This window comes from Hemitrygon akajei, chromosome 1 (assembly GCF_048418815.1).
Source record: "Hemitrygon akajei chromosome 1, sHemAka1.3, whole genome shotgun sequence".
In the NCBI taxonomy this organism is placed as follows: Eukaryota; Metazoa; Chordata; class Chondrichthyes; order Myliobatiformes; family Dasyatidae; genus Hemitrygon; species Hemitrygon akajei.
This window is the reverse complement of record NC_133124.1, coordinates 212,385,626-212,405,229: the sequence shown is the minus strand read 5'-3', so window position 1 is coordinate 212,405,229 and position 19,604 is coordinate 212,385,626. Positions and strand designations below refer to the sequence as shown.

Genomic DNA, 19,604 nt, shown 5'->3' with positions numbered 1-19,604 from the left:
TATAAGTATTTGGGAGGAAGAGCGAGGGGGTGAGATGAAGGGCTGACTGTATTGTCAACCGTAAAGCAATGTGGGATGTGAGAATGATAGTGCTTTCAAAGAGCCGGCGGGGAAATGAATGCCCAAGTGGTTTCCTTCATCACAGTAAGTTTCCACCATTCTGTAACTTGCCTTTTGTCATCACCTCTGCTGGGACAGGTCAGGAGCTACTTTGTCAAAGCAGGAAGTTAGATATGGCCCTTGTGGCCAAAGGGATCAGGGGGTATGGAGAGAAAGCAGGTACAGGGTTCTGAGTTGGATGATCAGCCATGATCATACTGAATGGCGGTGCAGGCTCGAAGGGTTGAATGGCCTACTCCTGCACCTATTTTCTACGTTTCTATGAAGCTTATAGTGGCCTGTGATAATGTATGAGAGGTGGACTGGTGTATCATTACTGAACATGGACTCACTTAAAACTGTCAGTGGTGAACACAACAGAGTGACTGTGAGCTTTGGTAACTCTGCCCCATTTCTGGTATTGGTTCATTACTGTCACATTAACAGGTAGAGTGAAAAGCTTGCCTTGCGTACTGCTCGCACAGATCACATCATCACACACTGAATTCAGGTAGAACAAGGTAAAGCAATAACAATATAGAATAAAGTGTAACTGCTACAGAAACTCTCCAACTTGACGGCATGAATAATGATTTCTCCCTCCAGTAAACAAATCTACACCCCCCCCCCCCACCCACCCAACACGGCCTCCATTCCCAACTCTGATCTTTCACTTCTTTTCATGATCTTTCACCTCTTCTCACCTGCCTGTTATTTTCCCTTAGGTCCTCTCTTCCTTCCCTTTCTCTTATGGTCCATTCTCCTCTCCTATCAGATTCTTTCTTCTCCAGCCCTTGACCTTTCCCAGCCACCTGGCTTCACCTTCCAGCTAGTCTCCTTCCACCACCACCCCCACCCCACCCACCTTTTGATGCTGGTATATTTCCCCCTCACTTTCCGTCTTAAAGAAGGGTTTCAGCCTGGAACTTCGACTGTTTCTTCTTTTCCATAGATGCTGCCTGGCCTGCTGAGTTCCTCCAGCAATTTGTGTGTGTTGCTTTGGATTTCCAGCATCTGCAGATTTTCTCATATTCATTACAGGCTTGCAGTTTATTAATTACCTGCACTGCACTCCATCTGTATCTAGAACACTATAGTCTCAAAGTTCAAAGTAAATTTCACCATATACAATCCTGAGATTAATTGTATATCATATACAATCCTGAGATTAATTTTCTCAATAAATCTATAGAATAACCATAATAGAATCAATGAAGGGCCACACCAACTTGGGCATTCAACCAAAGTGCAAAAGACAGCGAACTATGCAAATAGAAAAAGAAAAAGATAATAATAAATAAATAAGCAATAAATATCGAGAACATGAGCTGAAGAATTCTTGAAAGTGAGTCCATTGGTTGTGCGTACCAATTCTGTCAACTGTTTTTCCCTTGTACTACCTTGAGGCACTGATATGAGGACGTGATCCATACAGATGACATGCAAATCAGATTTCTCACTGTATCTTGGTACATGTGATGGTATTAATCCTACTTACCAGTTGCTGAACTCTGCACTGTGTACAATGAGCAGTGAGGGTCAGAGATTACTGGCAAAAGCTCCAATGTTTCACAGTTTGAGGAAAAGTGTGTTGTGTGCCCATTGATATTGTTAGCTAGGTGACAATGGCTGCAGTGGGTGAAGCACACATTATAGTGGCTGGGCAGGTGCTTAGTGATTTACAACTAATCACCATCCAGAAAGACATACAGTACCTTCGCTCCTTTCCCAACAAGCAGGATTTCCCGGAGGCCAGCCATTTTAATTCCATTGTCCATTCCCATTCCAACATTTTGGTCCATGGTCTTCTCTCAGAGTGGAGAGCAACACCTTATATTCTGTCTGGGTACCCTCCAACCTGATGGTATGAACAGCAATTTCTCTAACTTCCAGTAATTTTTCCCATTCCCCATTTTGGCTTCCCTCTTACCTTCTCTCTTCTCCTCACCTGCCTATCACCTTCCTCTGGTGCCCCCTTCCTTCCCTTTCTCCATAGTTCACTCCTCTCTCCTAAGAGATTCCTCCTTCTTCACCTCTTTACCTCCCACCTATCACCTCCCAACTTCCCTAATTATCACCCTTTCCACACCCACACACCTTCCCACTCTCCTAGTTTCACCTTCTAGCTTGTATGTCTCCCAACCTTCTTGTGCTGACATTCCCCCGTCTTCTTTTCCAGTCCTGATGAAGGGGCTTGCCACAAAACTTCACCTCTATTTCTCTCAATAGAAGCTGCTTGACCTGCTAAGTTCCTCCACCATTTTATGTGTGTTATAAAGACATGCAGCATGGTGGTGCGGTGGTTAGCACAACAACACTTTACAGTATGGGCGATCCGGGTTCAATTCCCACCACTGCCTGTGAAGGGTCTGTACATTCCCTGTGCGACAGTGTGGGTTGCCTCTGGGTGCTCTGGTTTCCTTCCAGAGTCTTGGTTGGTAGGTTATTTGGTCATTATAAATCATTCCGAGATTAGACTTGGACTAAATCAGGGCCTTGCTGGGCGGTGTGGCTCGAAGGCCCGAATGGGCCTATTCCTCACTGTATAGATTGTGTGTCTTTATAACTTAGCAGGTCATGGAGAGCTGACGTTTGGACCAAGATCTTTCATCAGGACTGGAAAGGAAGAGGGGAGGAAAGAGTAAAATGGTGGGGGGGGGGAGGAGTAGATAGATAGATAAAGTGGGGGAATTGCTGCGCAGCGTGGCTCAAAGGACCGGAAAGGCCTATTCTGCACTGGATCTCAAAAAATAAATACACCCTTCAGCCTGTCAGGTCTGCAGGAATCATCAGGCACCAATTTACAGTGATCCAAATTTTATTCACCTCACAGGCCCGTCACTTACCACCCTATTCCACCTTACCACTACTAACATTCACTGTGAGCGCTAAGTTATTGTGTGTTATATGTGTGTTAGGTGTACCACTATGCTTTACACCCTGGTCCAGAAAAACATTGTCTGGTTTGATGGTACACATGTATGACAGCAAACTTGACTTGACCTACAAGCTTCTAACTATGTGTATGGGACAGAATAACATCCTTTTTGGCAGTCAATACAACCCAAAGATTTCTGTTTTTCCAATGCTTGATTTTGAATTACAGAATCTATTATCAGTTGTTCTTTACGTGCCTTCATATCCTTACAGCAATCCTTTTCGCGCCTCTGTAATATATTGTGGTTATGTAAGTGAGTGGTGATTGGGACGTGGCAGGAAGCTGGAGCATCCAGCACTGCTTTCCATTATCACTCGATTAATCAGGAAACCACGTGCAGGAGTATCAGATCATCGGTAATGATGCACATCTCACTGGCAACGAGGAGCTAACCCAAAAGTAAACGAAAGATCAGATGTAATTACAACAAAATAAATAGAGAAATCCACAGCAGGATGCTGATTTCACAAGGGATATTATCAAGGGAATGAAAATGTTTGGAAAACAGGTCATGTATTATTCCTTGACTTGTTTTCCAAACAATGCAACTATCATCGGGTAGGAGGTAAACTGACATATACCCAGAGTCTAGACTGACATCTACATAATTTATTATTATATTGAAACTTATCCTCTACTGTGCCTATTGTTTTGTTTATTAATTAATTATTGTACTGCCCACACTGTTTTGTGCACTTTATGTAGTCCTGTGTAGGTCTGTAGTCTAATGTAGTTTTTATGATGTTTTACGTAGTCCAGTGTAGCCTTGTGCTGCCTCACATAGTCTAGTGTAGTTTTGTGTTGTTTCATGCAGCACCAGGGTCCTGGAGGAACGTTGTTTCATTTTTACTGTGTACTGTACTAGCAGTCTATGGTCAAAATGACAATAAAAAGCATCTTGAGTTGAGGCTTAGGTTCGAAACCTCCGGGTTCAAGAACAGTTATCACCCTACAACCATCAGGCATGAATAAACTTCTCTGAACTGATTCTACAATGTACAGACTCACTTTCAAAGACTCTTTACAATTCATGTTTTCAGTATTATTTGTCTGTGCACATTGGTTGTTTGTCATCTTCGTCTGTTTAGGTCTACTTTTTCCAGAAGTATTTTCCTGTGAATGCCTGCAAGAAAATGGTAGCACATCCTTCATTGTCACTACATGCCTTGTCATATAACATGGGCGATCATGGTCCCATGATCATGATTGTTCTGGGCAAATTTTCCTACAGAAGTGGTTTGCCATCGAGTTCTGGGCAGTGTCTTTACAAGAAGGGTGACCCCAGCCATTATCAATACTCCTCAGAGATTGCCTGCCTGGTGTCAGTGGTCGCATAACCAGGACTTGTGATATGAATCAGCTGCTCGTACGACCATCCATCACCTGCTGCCATGGTTTCACATGACCCTGATCGGGAGGACTAAGCAGGTGCCACACCTTGCCCAAGGGTGACCTGTAGGCTAGCGGAGGGAAGGAGCACCTTACACCTCCTTTGGTAGAGATCCATCTACACCCTGCCATCCAACATGTACAAGCGTTGATAATAAATTTGAGCTTTGAACCTTAATGTAGTTTGAATAAATCGGGCTTCCCATTTCTTTCTCAATTGAAAGGTTTGCACAAGTAATTTTAAACTAATGTTAATTTTCTGTGTTTATGCTGCCTGGATGCACGTCAGGGTTGGAAGACAGATTGACTTTCTACTTTGGATGATGGAGTTTCCAGAGCAGGAATTCCATGACATAATCAATGATGCGGCTTGTCGGGTTAGCAAACAGCTCCAGCCACATTTGTTACGAGTCAGGTTCTGTGGGGAGGTTACTGTCCTTAATTGTTACCCTCAAGCTGTTGATCTGATGTTGGGGCTGGAACGGGGAGGGGAAGTCAAACAGTACACAGGCAACCCCGTTGTGGACGTCCCACTGAATGTACGCGAGCAACAGAGACTGTGAGCAGCGAGCAAATGATATAATTTATCGCTTGGCTTGAGGAGAATAAAAAGTCATTCGTGCTGGAGCGGGACTTTGATTACATTCTGCCACGACGTGCCATTCATATTGAGAGCAGTCATGAGCTCAGTCAGATTGTGAGAAACAATGAGTGTTAAGGCATTGCAAGCAAATCTCGTGTGTTAACTTGGCACTAAAACAAAGCAAATAAAAGTTATTTCTCTCACCAAAATTACCTCAGATTTTATTCCACTGTCAGCAATGGCTCAATGGCTACTATCAATCAAAGGGATAATTTGCATGTGGAGTCAAGATGTTCAAAGAATACACTACACCCTGGGGCCATTTAATTGATACACCTGTACACCAGCTCGTTAATGCATTATCTAATCAGCCAATCAATTAGCAGCAAAACAATGCATAAAAGCATGTGGATATGGTCAAGAGATTCAGTGGTTGTTCAGGCCAAACATCAGAAAGGAGGAAGAAATGTGATCTAAATTACTTTGAACATGTTGGTGCCAGATGGGGTGGTTTGAGTATCTCAGAAACTACTGATTGCCTGGGACTTCCAGACACAAGAGTCACTAGAGTTTACAGAGAATGGTGTGACAAACAGAAAGTATCCAGTGAGGGGCAGTTCTGTGGGTGACAATGCCTTGTTAATGAGAGAGGTCGGGGAGAATGGCCAGACTGGTTCAAGCTGACAGGAAGGCCACTGTAACTCAAGTAACCATGCGTCACAACAGTGGTATGCAGAGGAACATCTCTGAATGTACAGCATGTTGAATCTTGAAGTGGATGGGCTACAGCAGCTGAAGACCACGAACATAGACTCAGAGGTCACTTTATTAAATACATGTGCTACCTAATAAGATGGCCACTGTGTGTATAAATGCAGGTTTTTTCCAGCCTTTCAAGCCACACTGTCCAGCAACCCCAGATTTAACCCTTGCCTAATCATGGTACAATTTACATTGACCAATTAGCCAACCAATCGGTACATCTTGGAAATGTGGGAGGAAACCAGAGCACCCGGAGGAAACCCACGCAGTCATGGGGAGAACGTACAAACCCTTTATATGAAATTTGCATTTGTTATGTTGATAGTCAAGAACATGGTGCAGGTGTTGGCGGTTTTGGAACACGTAAGAGTTGAAAAGTTCCAGATAAGATCAATCCAGATTCTGATTCCTCTTATTTATCACATATACATCAAAGCAATGGTGAAATGTGCCATTTGCGTTAACAAGCAACACCGTTCACTTACCAACAAAGCATAGTATGCCATGAGAGTCAAGAGAGGAGATTGCAGGGTTCTTGATGGGGACTTCTACGTTTTTGTTAATGCACAGGTGACGTAGCAGAAGACTTGAGGCGTGCTAAAGTTATTCTTTCATTTAAGAAGGTCTGCAGGCATAGGTGCTCCCTCCCGGCCTTTATCCCTGCAAGCTGCAAAAGTGCTGCACCTACTCATTCACCCCCTCCCTCACCTCCATTCATTGCCCTAAACAGGCTTACAGGTGAGGCAATACTACATCTGTCAAACTGCTGGGGTCGCCTGTTTCGTCCGGTGCTCCCGATGCGGCTCACTGTATTGGTGAGACCCATCGTAAATTAGCGAGTCGCTTCCTTGAGCACCTCCGCTCCATCCGCCAAAAGCAGAACCTCCCGGACGCCAAACGTTTTAATTCCAATTCCCAGTCCAGTTCCAACATGTCAGCCCATGGCTTCCTTTTGTGCCATAATGAGGCCATCCTCAGGGTGGTTGAGTAACACCTTATATTCTGTCTGGATTACCTCCAACCTGATGACATGAATATCAATTTCTCCTTCCGGTAAAAAAAAATTCCCCTCCCTTTCCCCACTCTGGTCTTGCCTTGTCTCATCTGCCTATCACCTTCCCCCGGTGGCCCTCCTCCCTCCCTTTCTCCTTTGGTCCTCTCTCCTATCCTATCAGGTCCCTTCCTCTCCAACCCTTTACCTTTCCATTCTTCTTGGCTTCACCTTTTTCTTTCTAGCTATCTTCCTCCCCACCCCCAACCTTTTAATTCTGGCATCTTCTCCCTTCCTTTCCAGTCCTGAAGAAGGGTTTTGGCCTAAAACGCTGACTGTTTATTCATTTTCATAGATGCTGTCTGGCCTGCTGAGTTCCTCCAGCACTTTGTGTCTGTTGCTTTGAATTTCCAGGTTCTGCAGAATTTCTCGTGTTTATGCATAAACGGAGTTTAGGGAGAGAATTAGGAATTTTATAGAGAATCTGAGGGGAAGTTTTGTGTGTATTTCTGTACCATGTGAATCAATAGGTAGATAAAATACCCACAAGAAATTGCTCGTTCGATTAATTAAGGATACATTTGCTGCAAGATATTTAGACAGATGCGTAAACAGGCAAGGAATCGAGGGAATGCACTTGCAAATTTCTGCAGATATACCGTGAAGAGCATTCTAACTGGCAGCATCAACGTCCGACATGGGGGTGGTGGGGAGCGCTACGGCACAGGATTGAAATAAGCTGCAGGGAGCTGTAAACTTAATCAGCTCCATCATGGGCACAAGCCTCCATAATATCTATGACACCTTCAAAGAGTGATGCTTCAAAAAAAGGCAGCATCATCATTATGGTCCCACATCAGCCAGGACATGCCTTCTTCTTATTGCTACCATCAGGAAGGAGGTACAGAAGCCTGAGGTGACACACACAATGATTCAGGAACAGCTTTTTCCCCTCTGCAGTCAGTTTCTGAATGGACATTGAACCCATGAACACTATGTCACTGCTTTTTAATTCTGTTTTTGCACTACTCACTTAATTTAACAATTTACACACACATATATTTACTGTAGTTCTCATTTTTTTCTATTATTATGTATTGCATTGTAGTGCTGTCGCAAAGACAACAAATTTCACAACATATGCCAGTGATATTAAACCTGGTTCTGATTCTAAATGAGACTTTGTGAAGCAGTTGTGATTAGCTACATTGTTCAGTGCAGATATGATGGGCTGAAGGGCCTCTCCCTGTGTTGTACTGTTCTAGCTCCTATGTTTTAAGTGTGGGTTGGTGAACCTTTTGGTGAGCATGTGTCCAAATGGGTGATCATCTTCTAAAAAAATGTTGCCTTGCATGCCATTGTAATTTTGAACAGAGATTATCATTGATTAATGAAGTTGTAACAATAATTATGGATATTTTTATGAAAACAGATGAGTTCTGGTACTTATTTATGTGTATTCATTGTTTTACTATTAATAAAAGTATAACAAGGCAGATTGAAATATATGAAGCATTTTAACGATCTTGTTCAAAAGTTAATATTAATCTTTTAAAAAGGAAATTGAAAAATAACCTCATTTCTAAACAGTATTGTTATTGTACCTCCTAACGTAAAAAAATGTGAACATGAAATTATAAACTTTAGTGCATATACTTAAAAGATCGAGGAAATGTTAATAAACACTCTGTACTCTCAGTGAGACCTTTGTTGCTGCACCAGCGATGACAAGTATTTTATACCAGCTTGTATTGGTTATGTTGTGAGCTATGCACATAGCTCCAGTTTCATCAGTAAGCCTGCTCCTGTATTTAGCCATCACGTGTTTCTGCAACCATCTAGCTGGTGCCAAGCTGGCATAAGACGTCTCCTGTGCAAACACCACACCATTCTTGGGTTGGAAAAATTCACTTGCTGTTTCATTTGACTGTAAAAATAATCAATGAGCATCTTTTTTTATTGTGGTGGGGTTTAAAGAATCGAGGGGTGGTGATGCATATTGCATGCCAACAAAATTTTTTACCCGAGCATCCTTGGGGCTCGCAAAAAATTTTCGTTGGCACGTGACAGGCATAGAACATAGAACAGTTCAGCACAATACAGGCCACTCTGCCCACTAGGGTTGTGCCAACCCTTTAACCTATTCCAAGAACAATCTAATCTTCCCCTCCCACATAGCCCAACATTTTTCTTTCACCCATGTGCCTACCCTGAATGGGGAATAAAAGGATGTTGTTACAGGCAAGTCCGTTAAAAGCAGACACAATCGACAGGGCCAAAGGCAGAGGACAAATATCACTTTCCTGAAACCTAACGTGCTGAAAGTTCCTTTCACTAGCCTTGGACAGAATTTGATAAGTGAAGTTACTGCAGAGAACATTTACAGCACAGTGCAGGCCTTTCGGCCTACAATGTTGTGCTCACCTTTTAACCTACTCCAAGATCAATCTTAACTTTTCCTTCCTATATAGTCCTCTGTATTTCTATCATCCATGTGCTTATCTAAGAGTTCCTTAAATGTGTCTAATGTATCTGTCTCTACCAGCACCTCTGGCAGCGCTCACCGCTGTCTGCGTAAAAAACATGCCCATAACCTAGTTTCTCCACACCTGTTTTAAGTAAGCTGCCCTTTTGTTTCTTGCAGATGCTTGGGATTTTGCTCAGCTGCCTGTACCTGGTAAAACTATCGCAATACCCGGATGAAGTTGATGGGTTCAGAGTGCGCATTCCGTATGAGCTGCTGGATCTCTCCGGGGCTGGCTGGTGCATGTGTCTGCCCAAGGCGGAAGGTTACCAGGCGAAGGACGACCCTGTAGACCCCTACTCCATGCATCCTCTTCAAGACACGCAAGTGATGGACACCAAAGAGGAAGAGCTGAACTGAGGTTGGATTCCAGGACCCAGCAACTGTTGAAATTAGTGACCGGCTTGTGATAATTCTGCCTGTGTGTGAGAGACAGCTCCATGCTCTCATTTGTACTAATACCCATGGTGTTCTCAAAGGAAAAAAGTTAGGAGTATGATCAGGTTTGTTACAAGACAGTGTAGATTCCAACCAAACCCCCATTGGGTTCTGAGCATAGAAAACCCGATTACATGGAAAATTAATATATTGAAAGATACAAAGTACATTTATTATCAAAATATGTATTCAGAACTCTAAGATTTGTCCTCCCACAGGCAGCCACAAAACGAAGAAACACCATGAACAACATTCAAGAAAACATCGAACACCCAACGTGTGATCAAAGAACAGATTGTACAAATGGCAAAATCCGAAAACAAACCAGTAGTATACAGTTTAGATCAGTCCAGTTTCACACCACTAGCCCACCGCAGGGCAAAGTATTCTTCGCTGAAGCACCCTGGACTGCATCGATCGCCCTGATCAGACCACTCAAAAGCAGCGAAAGGAAAAGTGCGACCAGAATCCAGAAACACATGAAACATGGACCCCAAAGTCCCCAAAAACGAGTCCGCAGCCTCTGCAATCAACCCTTGCAACGTGGATCCCGTGACTCCTGTACTGTCCTCCGAGAGCGAGGGAGAGGAAGACTGGTCAAATTCGGGCAGACGTCGCCAAACACCCGTCTGTCCTCTGCGCTCATCCTCGTCAACCTCAGTCTTGCTCAGTGCCTCAAATGGAGAGGAGCAATCGAGTCAATCATGGGCTTGCACCCTCAACGCCTCAATTTCATATAAATCCCATATTCAAAAGGGCATCGGTAAGTTTGGCAGCTGAACCCGTTGGTATAATAGGCTGCAGGCACAAACAGACAATGTTGCAGCTCCTCAATCAGAAAGAAGGATTTGTTTTATTTGTCTCACGTGCGTCAAAATCAAATCAGCAAGGATCGTGCAGGGCAGCGCACCAAATGTCGCCGTGCTTCCAATGCCAAAATAGCATGTCCACAACTCACTAAACCCTAATCACTACGTCTTTTGGAATGTAGGAGGAAATCAGAACACCTTGATGAAACCCACGTGTTCCTGGGGAGAACGGACTAACCCCTGACAGGCAGTGGCAGGATTTGAACCCTAATCAGTGGGTGATTTCTGGCTCTGTGAAGGCTGCCCAGCAGCCTTGGATGGACCACTGGGGGAGCTGTTGAGCAGCAGACTCCTCTCCTGTTCTGAGGCAGAGGAAACACTTCCCATTCCATTAACTCGTCCATTACCCCCCCCCCCCAACTAGACCCCTGCATGCACAGAACAGCCAAATCCTACGAGTGCCATATGGTTCTGTGTTCATTACTGATTAACCAGTACATGCTCAATAATAATACAAAGTGATTTTACCTTCTTATCCACCTGAAGTATTTCCAGGATGCAGACAGGGAAATGATCTGGCAAGACAAACACCACCAGTAGTTTTGTTCTGTTTCATCATCCCAACGGAGTACAGAAACTGCAGTCTATGCACAGCACCTCCACACAACTTTGTCAAGTTTAATCTCCTATCTTTTGACAGACACTTCACTGATCTTCAGTGCTGGCAGTGATTCAGTTGGAAATCTAACAATACCAAGATCCGAATTTCCCCCAAGGCAAGGAAAAATGCAGAGTCAAAAATCATAGCGGTATCTAACAATCTAAAAAGATGAACTTTACTTGTCACATGTACATCAAAACATACAGTGAAATGCGTTGCTTTGCATCAACGACCAACTCTGTCCAAGAATTGTGCCTGCAGGTGTCAGTGTGCGTCCGACACCAACAAAGCATGCACACAACTCACTAACCCTAACCGTACGTCTTTGGAATATGGGAGGAAACTGGAGCACCCGGAAGAAACCCACATAGTGGAACATACAGACCACTTACAGAGTGGTGAGAATCAGATCCCTATTGGTGATCGCTGCTGCTGTAACTGTTTCAAAAGGCACGTCATTGCTGCACCACAAATCCCAGAGACTATCGTACTGTGCTTTCTACGATTCTTCTCAAGTTTACAGATGGTGTGCAAGAGTAGTTTTTCCCTGGAATAATTAATTATTGTTTGCTACAAGCTTTCACCACTTATCCTGCTGCACGTCTATTCATAGAGTCATATAACATTACAGCACAGAAACAAGCCTTTCGGCCCATCTTTTGGGCCTAACTATTAATTTGCCTAGTTCCATCAGCCTGCACCCGAACCGTAGCCCTTCATACCCCTCCCATCCATGTACTGATTCAACATTTAACCAAAATTTGGATTCGAACCCACATCCACCACTTCTGCTAGCAGCTCATTCCATACTCTCACCACGCTCTGAGTGAAGAATTTCCCCCTCATGTTCCCCTTAAACATTTCCCCTTTCACTCTCAACTCACGACCTCTAGTTCTAGTCTCACCCAAGCTCAGTGGAAAAAGTCTATTACTATATCTTATCTGTATCTACCCTGTCTATACCCCTCATCATTTAGTATACCTAAATCAAATCTCCCCTCACTCTCCTAAACTCGAGGGAATAAGTTCTAACCTATTCAACCTTTCCAATAACTCGGGTCTTCAAGTCCAGAGTGTGCTGATTCCCATACTGATTTATTCCACTTTTCACTGGATCATACACCGTCCTGACCTTTTTCTTAAACTAGCATAATTATTACAATACTTACACTGTCTCTGACCGCAGGAGTTGTCAGAGACATAGCGACCTGTTTGCTGAGGAGCAGTGGGATAGAACAGTCAACTGGGGAGTCGCATTGTCTCAACTGTGAGGATCAACCCCAGTAAGAAGAGAAAGTGTGTGGGAAAAGTATTAAACACTTACTGATTAATTGTAATACCATGTCTCCAAAGAGAACTCAGTCTCCATTGCTGAAAAGCAAAAGCACAACACGGCAGATGCAGAGAAAAGAAAAGAAAAACCAAAAAAAAGTGGGAATACTCAACAATAGTGCACATGGGGTGAGAAACAGAGTTAACATATCAGGTGGATGATCTTCCACCAGAGGGTGAAGTTTCAGCTCTGTTTCTATCTCCACATTCACTGCCTGTCCTATTGAGCATTTGCTACCTTTGCTGTTGACTTGAAAAAGGCTTTGATCCCAATACTGTCACTTCAAAGTTCAAAGTAAATTTATCATGAAGTTACTTATATGCTACCCTGAAATTCATTTTCTTGCAGGCATTCACAGTAGAACAAAGAAATACAGTAAAAGTCAAGGAAAAACTACACAGAAAAACTGACAAAGCAACCGATGTGCTAAAAGACGACAGAACTATGCAAATACAGAAATAACCAAATAACAATTAAATACTGAGACCATGAGTAGTAGAGCCCTTGCCAGTGAGTCTGTAGGTTGTGGAATCAGTTCAATGTTGAGGTGAGTGAAGTTATCCACATTGGTTCAGGAGCCTGATGGTTGAAGGGTAATTACCGTTTCTGAACCTGGTGGTGTGGGACCTCAGGTTCCTGTACTTTCTTCTTGACGGCAGCAGCGAGAAGAGAGCATGGACTGGATGGTGGGGGTCCTTGATGATGGATAACGCATGGAGATGATTTGGAATCCAGCTCTTACTGAGCAGTTCTCTCAGCTTCTCTTTCCTATCTGCAAGGGTCTTGTGTTGACATTGGGTCACAGTGGACGACTGACATGGCCATTTAGAATGTCAGACCTGTCAGAGGTGCTAGAGTGGATGCTGGTGCAGCAGAGAATTGCAGTATTTGGGAAAGGTAATCAAAGGATTTCCACATAAATTGGTACTAGCTGAAGAGGAACCAAATTCACTCAAAAGATAAAACAAAAAAATTGGATAACTATTCATTACCACAGATAGAGTCATAGAGCAATACAACACAGAAACAGGCCATTTGGCTCATCTAATCTGTGCTGAACAGTTTACTCTGCCTAGTTCCATTGACACCCACCTGGACCATACCCCTCTTATCAAAATTTCTCTTAAGTGTTGAAATTGAACCTGCATCCACCACTTCTGCTGACAAATCATTCTACACTCTCACCACCCACTGAGTGAGGAAGCTCCCCTTCAGCTCCCTCTCAAATATTTTAGGTCGGTAGACTCACCGACCTCAATGGAAAAAGCCTCCTTGCATTTACCCTATCTATACCTTTCATAATTTTGTATACCTCTCTCAAATCTTGTCTCATTCTCCTGCAATCCAGGGAAATAAATATTTTAGGAATTAGAAGCAAATAATGCACTTGGATCCCACAAAACTGCATTCACATAAAAATGTATTTTGGAATGCGGTATTCCTGACAATCCAATGATTATTCCCTATCCCTGCTTGCACTGGACATGCATTGTTTGGCCAGTCAGTTTTTTGGGTTTGGAGTGGATATGGGCAGAATGGATTTTGAATAATGTGATCTGATATTGATACGAGCTTTTCACTTCCAGAAATCTGTACTTCCTCATTCCATAGTGGGATTTTACTAATTATCAGCACTGAACCTTCAGTTACTCATTCAGTAACATAAACAATCCCACTGACATAATTTTTAAAAGTTTTTATGTTTATAATGTGTGGGCACTTGATTAATATATGTCTTTCCTACTAAAAGCTTTACAGTCACTCTTAGGCAAATGAAGTAAGTCCTGAATGATGTAAAGCTTTAGCTGGTTGGCTTTTTCAGCATTCAGAGAAGACAAAGGCACACAGAACATTCTTAGGAGACTGTTTCAGTAGTGTATTTTATTGGCAACTCTTACTGCCTGTTACACTACTGGCGTTTAGGGCAACAGTGAAGATCATTCATCTCTGGCAGTGGTCAGGGCTTCCTGCATCATGTCCGTAGCTTCCTCTTGGTTTTTGTTACTGTTGGTCATGCAAGTCCCGGGTGGAGACTCAGGAATACCTGTTTTACCAGTCAGGGTTGTTAACCCCAAACCTGGAGGACCAGTGGACCATTCTTAATCTGACCTTTACCCTTTGACCTGTTTGGCATGGAAACCCTACCAAAAGCCAAAGTATAGAGCCCTGAATCAGCCTGCATAGCTCTCCGGGTCATTGAGGCACGAGGACTGCCAAACCACAATAAGGTTGTGGTCCTCCTAATTGTTTTGCAACTAAACACTTTATATTCAATAAAAGTTAATTTTGTTTCCCAAAATTCCTATGAGATAAAAGTAGTCTGAAATTGTATTTGTGTTCTGCTTCAAGCAATCTATCATTAAAAAAAATCCTGAGGAAGCAACACTTTCAAAAAAATGTTTTGTCCAGTGTAATTGACAGGGGATTAATTATGAGATTTAGCCGTGAGTTCTCTTTAAAGTTTAATTCTCCAAAAAAAAGTGCAATCTCCTTATCTTTTGAACTTTCCGATGTTCATTTGATAAACAAGAAACAATTATTTGATTTTTTTGTTTATTTTGATATATAATTGCCCATACACCGCTGGTATAAAGTCTTTAATTATGTTTGGTTGAAGTATCACAGGGATTCATTATATTTATGAGAAGTTATTGAACCAACATGAAATTCTAACCTCTTTTCTATGAGTAACAATTAACCAGATTTCAGGAAGTCATCAAAATCTGATTAGAGAAAAATGCACATTGGACAAATATTGTGAAATAATTTTGTATTGTGAACTGTTGAAAAATACGTTTTTAAAAACTTTGGAATCAGGTTCTTTCTTATTTAAAATAAAATAAAAATTATAATATGCTGTTGCTAATCAAGTTTTTCAATGTGTTGTTCTCTCAGTTTGACAGATCAGATTGGGTAAGACAGTCTGGGCTTTTGAAATTATGGATTTGTTTTATAAATTGAATTTTATTGATTATTCTGGGTAAGAGGAACAATCACATCTTAATAATTTATAGAGGTGTCAATACGATCTGGAAGATTATTAAACAAATTGAAGAAGGGAATGATTATGTCCTGACTTGAAATAACTCCTGCACATTCTGTAATTGAAACCTATTAGCATATAGATTATAACAGTGGTCTCTGCATTGTGATCATAAATCAGAGTTGTAATCCTATTTATTTTCTTTAGAAATACATCATACCCTTCTGGCCCAATGAGCGGCACCGCCAAGCAATCCCCCAGTTTTAACCCTAGCCTAATCACTGGACTATTTACAATGACCACATTACAATCAGCAACGACTAGAAGGGCCGAGATGGCCTGTTTCCATGTTGTAATTGTTATATGGTTATATGACCAATGAACCTACTAACTCTAATGTCTTTGGAATGTGGGAGCAAACTGGAGCATATGCAGGAAACCAATGCAGTCACAGAGAGAACTTTCAAACTCTTTACAGACAGCACTGGAATTGTCAAGTCTATTGTCATCTAACTGTACACATGGCCAGGACTTAAGAACTTTTAAAAAGCTATTATTAATGCTTTTTGAGATAGTGATTTAGATGCATATCATATTTTTTACTGAGTTAAGTATTGTATGTAATTAGTTTTGCTACAACAAGTGTATGGGACATTGGAAAAAAGTTGAATTTCCCCATGGGGATGAATAAAGTATCTATCTATCTATCTATCATGAATACTGTCAAGTCAGACGATGTTTCTTTGGACGAAGGATGTAAAGCACAGTAATACACATAACACACAATAAATTGGGAAAGTAAGACTTAAATCTACAAAATAATTACACAGATAAACAAAGTAAATTGCGGGTTACAGTTCAAATTATCCAGTGCCATTTTGAATGCGATATGCGATACGGCAGGGAGTTAAGAAGCCTAAAGACCTGAGGGAAGAAGTTGATTACCATCCTGACCATTGTTGTCTTTATGCATCGGCGTCTCCTACCTGATGGTAGAAAGTCAAAGACGACGCCGGATGGACGCGTGGGATCAAACTCCGGAAAGCTCCGAGCTGTAATGGCGTTTGCGTTAACTGTTATGCTACCAAGGTGTTTCATTAGATTTGCATTTTTTAAAACAATGTCTTTTATTAAAGTATCTCTCACTTACTCATATGTTGGAATTATTTAATGCTTAATTAATGAGATTTAGGTGCTCATTGTGTAGAGAGGCGTCACACCTGAGCACATCCCGGCTGACACTGCAACGTCACCGTTATTTAATTGCAATCAGGAGGGAGAACGCTGATCTCATTGCCAATATTAATTAAGGGTCTGATTGACCAGATTTGTCCCTGGCTGGATCATCTAATCAGTACAAAACCTTCTCGCTCCCTGGCCTTCGTAGCTCAGTTGTTAATCAGCAGCCCTTTAACTCGTTAAAGGCATTGACTCATCCCTTAATTACGCTGCCTGGATGTGTGAGCTGGAAGATATTGATTCAGCAGCTTTGTCCTGGGTTGAGGTGTGAATGCCTCAAACTTCCCTGAGAATGAGATAGAAAGCTACACACAGTGGCCACTTTATTAAGTACAGGGGGTACCTAATAAATATAGATATAGGCAGCATGGAGTAAAGGAATTGCTCGAGGAATATAAAGAATGTAAAAGGAAACTTAAGAAAGAGATTAGAAAAGCTAAAAGAAGTTATGAGTTTGGTTTGGCAAATAAGGTGGAAGTAAATTCGAAAGGCTTCTACAGTTATATTAAAAGCAAGAGGATAGTGAGGGATAAAATTGGTCCCTTAGAGAATCAGGGTGGTCAGCTATGTGTGGAGCCGAGGGAGATGGGAGAGATTTTGAACGATTTCTTCTCTTCGGTATTCACTAAGGAGAAGGATATTGAATGGTGTAAGGTGTGGGAAACAAGTAAGGAAGTTATGGAACCTATGACAATTAAAGAGGTGGAAGTACTGGCGCTTTTAAGAAATTTAAAAGTGGATAAATCTCCGGGTCCTGACCGGATATTCCCCAGGACCTTGAGGGAAGTTTGTGTAGAGATAGCAGGAGCTCTGACGGAGATCTTTCAGATGTCATTAGAAACAGGGATTGTGCCGGAGGATTGGCGTATTGCTCATGTGGTTCCATTGTTTAAAAAGGGTTCTAGAAGTAAGCCTGGCAATTATAGACCTGTCAGTTTGACATCAGTGGTGGGTAAATTAATGGAAAGTATTCTTAGAGATAGTATTTATAATTATCTGGATAGACAGGATCTGATTAGGAGTAGCCAGCATGGATTTGTGCGTGGAAGGTCATGTTTGACAAACCTTATTGAATTTTTTGAAGTAGTTACAAGGAATGTTGACGAGGGTAAGGCAGTGGATGTAGTCTATATGGACTTCAGCAAGGCCTTTGACAAAGTTCCACATGGAAGGTTAGTTAAGAAGGTTCAGTCGTTAGGTATTAATGCTGGAGTAATAAAATGGATTCAACAGTGGCTAGATGGGAGATGCCAGAGAGTAGTGGTGGATAATTGTTTATCGGGATGGAGGCCGGTGACTAGCGGGGTGCCTCAGGGATCTGTTTTGGGCCCAATGTTGTTTGTAATATACATAAATGATCTGGATGATGGGGTGGTAAATTGGATTAGTAAGTATGCTGATGATACTAAGGTAGGAGGTGTTGTGGATAATGAGGTGGGTTTTCAAAGCTTGCAGGGAGATTTATGCCGGTTAGAAGAATGGGCTGAACGTTGGCAGATGGAGTTTAATGCTGAGAAGTGTGAGGTTCTACATTTTGGCAGGAATAATCCAAATAGAACATACAGGGTAAATGGTAGGGCATTGAGGAATGCAGTGGAACAGAGAGATCTAGGAATAACAGTGCATAGTTCCCTGAAGGTGGAGTCTCATGTAGATAGGGTGGTGAAGAAGGCTTTTGGAACGCTGGCCTTTATAAATCAGAGCATTGAGTACAGAAGTTGGGATGTAATGTTAAAATTGTACAAGGCATTGGTAAGGCCAAATTTGGAATATTGTGTACAGTTCTGGTCACCGAATTATAGGAAAGATATCAATAAATTAGAGAGAGTGCAGAGACGATTTACTAGGATGTTACCTGGGTTTCAGCACTTAAGTTACAGAGAAAGGTTGAACAAGTTAGGTCTCTATTCATTGGAGCATAGAAGGTTGAGGGGGGATTTGATCGAGGTATTTAAAATGTTGAGAGGGATAGATAGAGTTGACGTGAATAGGCTGTTTCCATTGAGAGTAGGGGAGATTCAAACGAGAGGACATGATTTGAGAGTTAGGGGGCAAAAGTTTAAGGGAAACACGAGGGGGTATTTCTTTACTCAGAGAGTGATAGCTGTGTGGAATGAGCTTCCTGTAGAAGTAGTAGAGGCCAGTTCAGTTGTGTCATTTAAGGTAAAATTGGATAGGTATATGGATAGGAAAGGAGTGGAGGGTTATGGGCTGAGTGCGGGTAGGTGGGACTAGGTGAGATTAAGAGTTCGGCACGGACTAGGAGGGCCGGAATGGCCTGTTTCCGTGCTGTGATTGTTATATGGTTATATGGTTATAAAGTGGCCGCTGAATGTATTTCTATATGTTTGTGGTCTTCTGCCCCTGTAGCACATGCACTCCTGCACCCTACTGTTTGTAACGCATGGTTTTTTGAGTTACTGTTCCATTCCTGTTAGCTTGAACCAATCTGACCATTTTCCTCTGACCTCTCTCATTGACGAGGCGTTTGGCCCACTGTTGTGCATGAAAATCCCAGGAAATCAGCAGCTCCTAAGATACTCGTATGGGGGGGGGGGGGGGGGGGAAGAAGAGTTGCTGCTCAGGGTTGAAGTGAGCTGCAGACAGTGGTAGAATAAGTCAGCTCCAACAGGGGCACTAGCCTGCATAAGTATCCAAGACATCTTCAAGGAGTGATGCCTCAAAAAGGCAGCCTTCATCATTAAGGACCCCCATCACCCAAGACACGCCCTCTTCTCATTGTTACCATCAAGAAGGAGGTACAGAAACCTGAAGGCACACAGCAACTCAGGAACAGCCTCTTTCCCTCTACCATCAGATTTCTGAAGGGACATTGAACCTATGAACACTACCTC

At 42.3% G+C, this 19,604-nt stretch overlaps 1 protein-coding gene across 3 annotated transcripts in view; it reads left to right on the top strand.

Moving 5' to 3' along the window:
- The window catches only part of LOC140735263 (tetraspanin-15-like), a 240,030-nt gene extending 224,649 nt beyond the window's left edge, over nt 1-15,381 (top strand). For all 3 annotated transcript variants that reach the window (XM_073060147.1, XM_073060128.1, XM_073060120.1), the window contains one exon: nt 9,407-15,381. In XM_073060147.1, the coding sequence (XP_072916248.1) occupies nt 9,407-9,646 (240 nt within the window). In that variant the 3' untranslated portion in view covers nt 9,647-15,381. The remainder of the gene's footprint in view (nt 1-9,406) is intronic.
- The last annotated feature ends 4,223 nt before the right edge of the window (nt 15,382-19,604 follow it).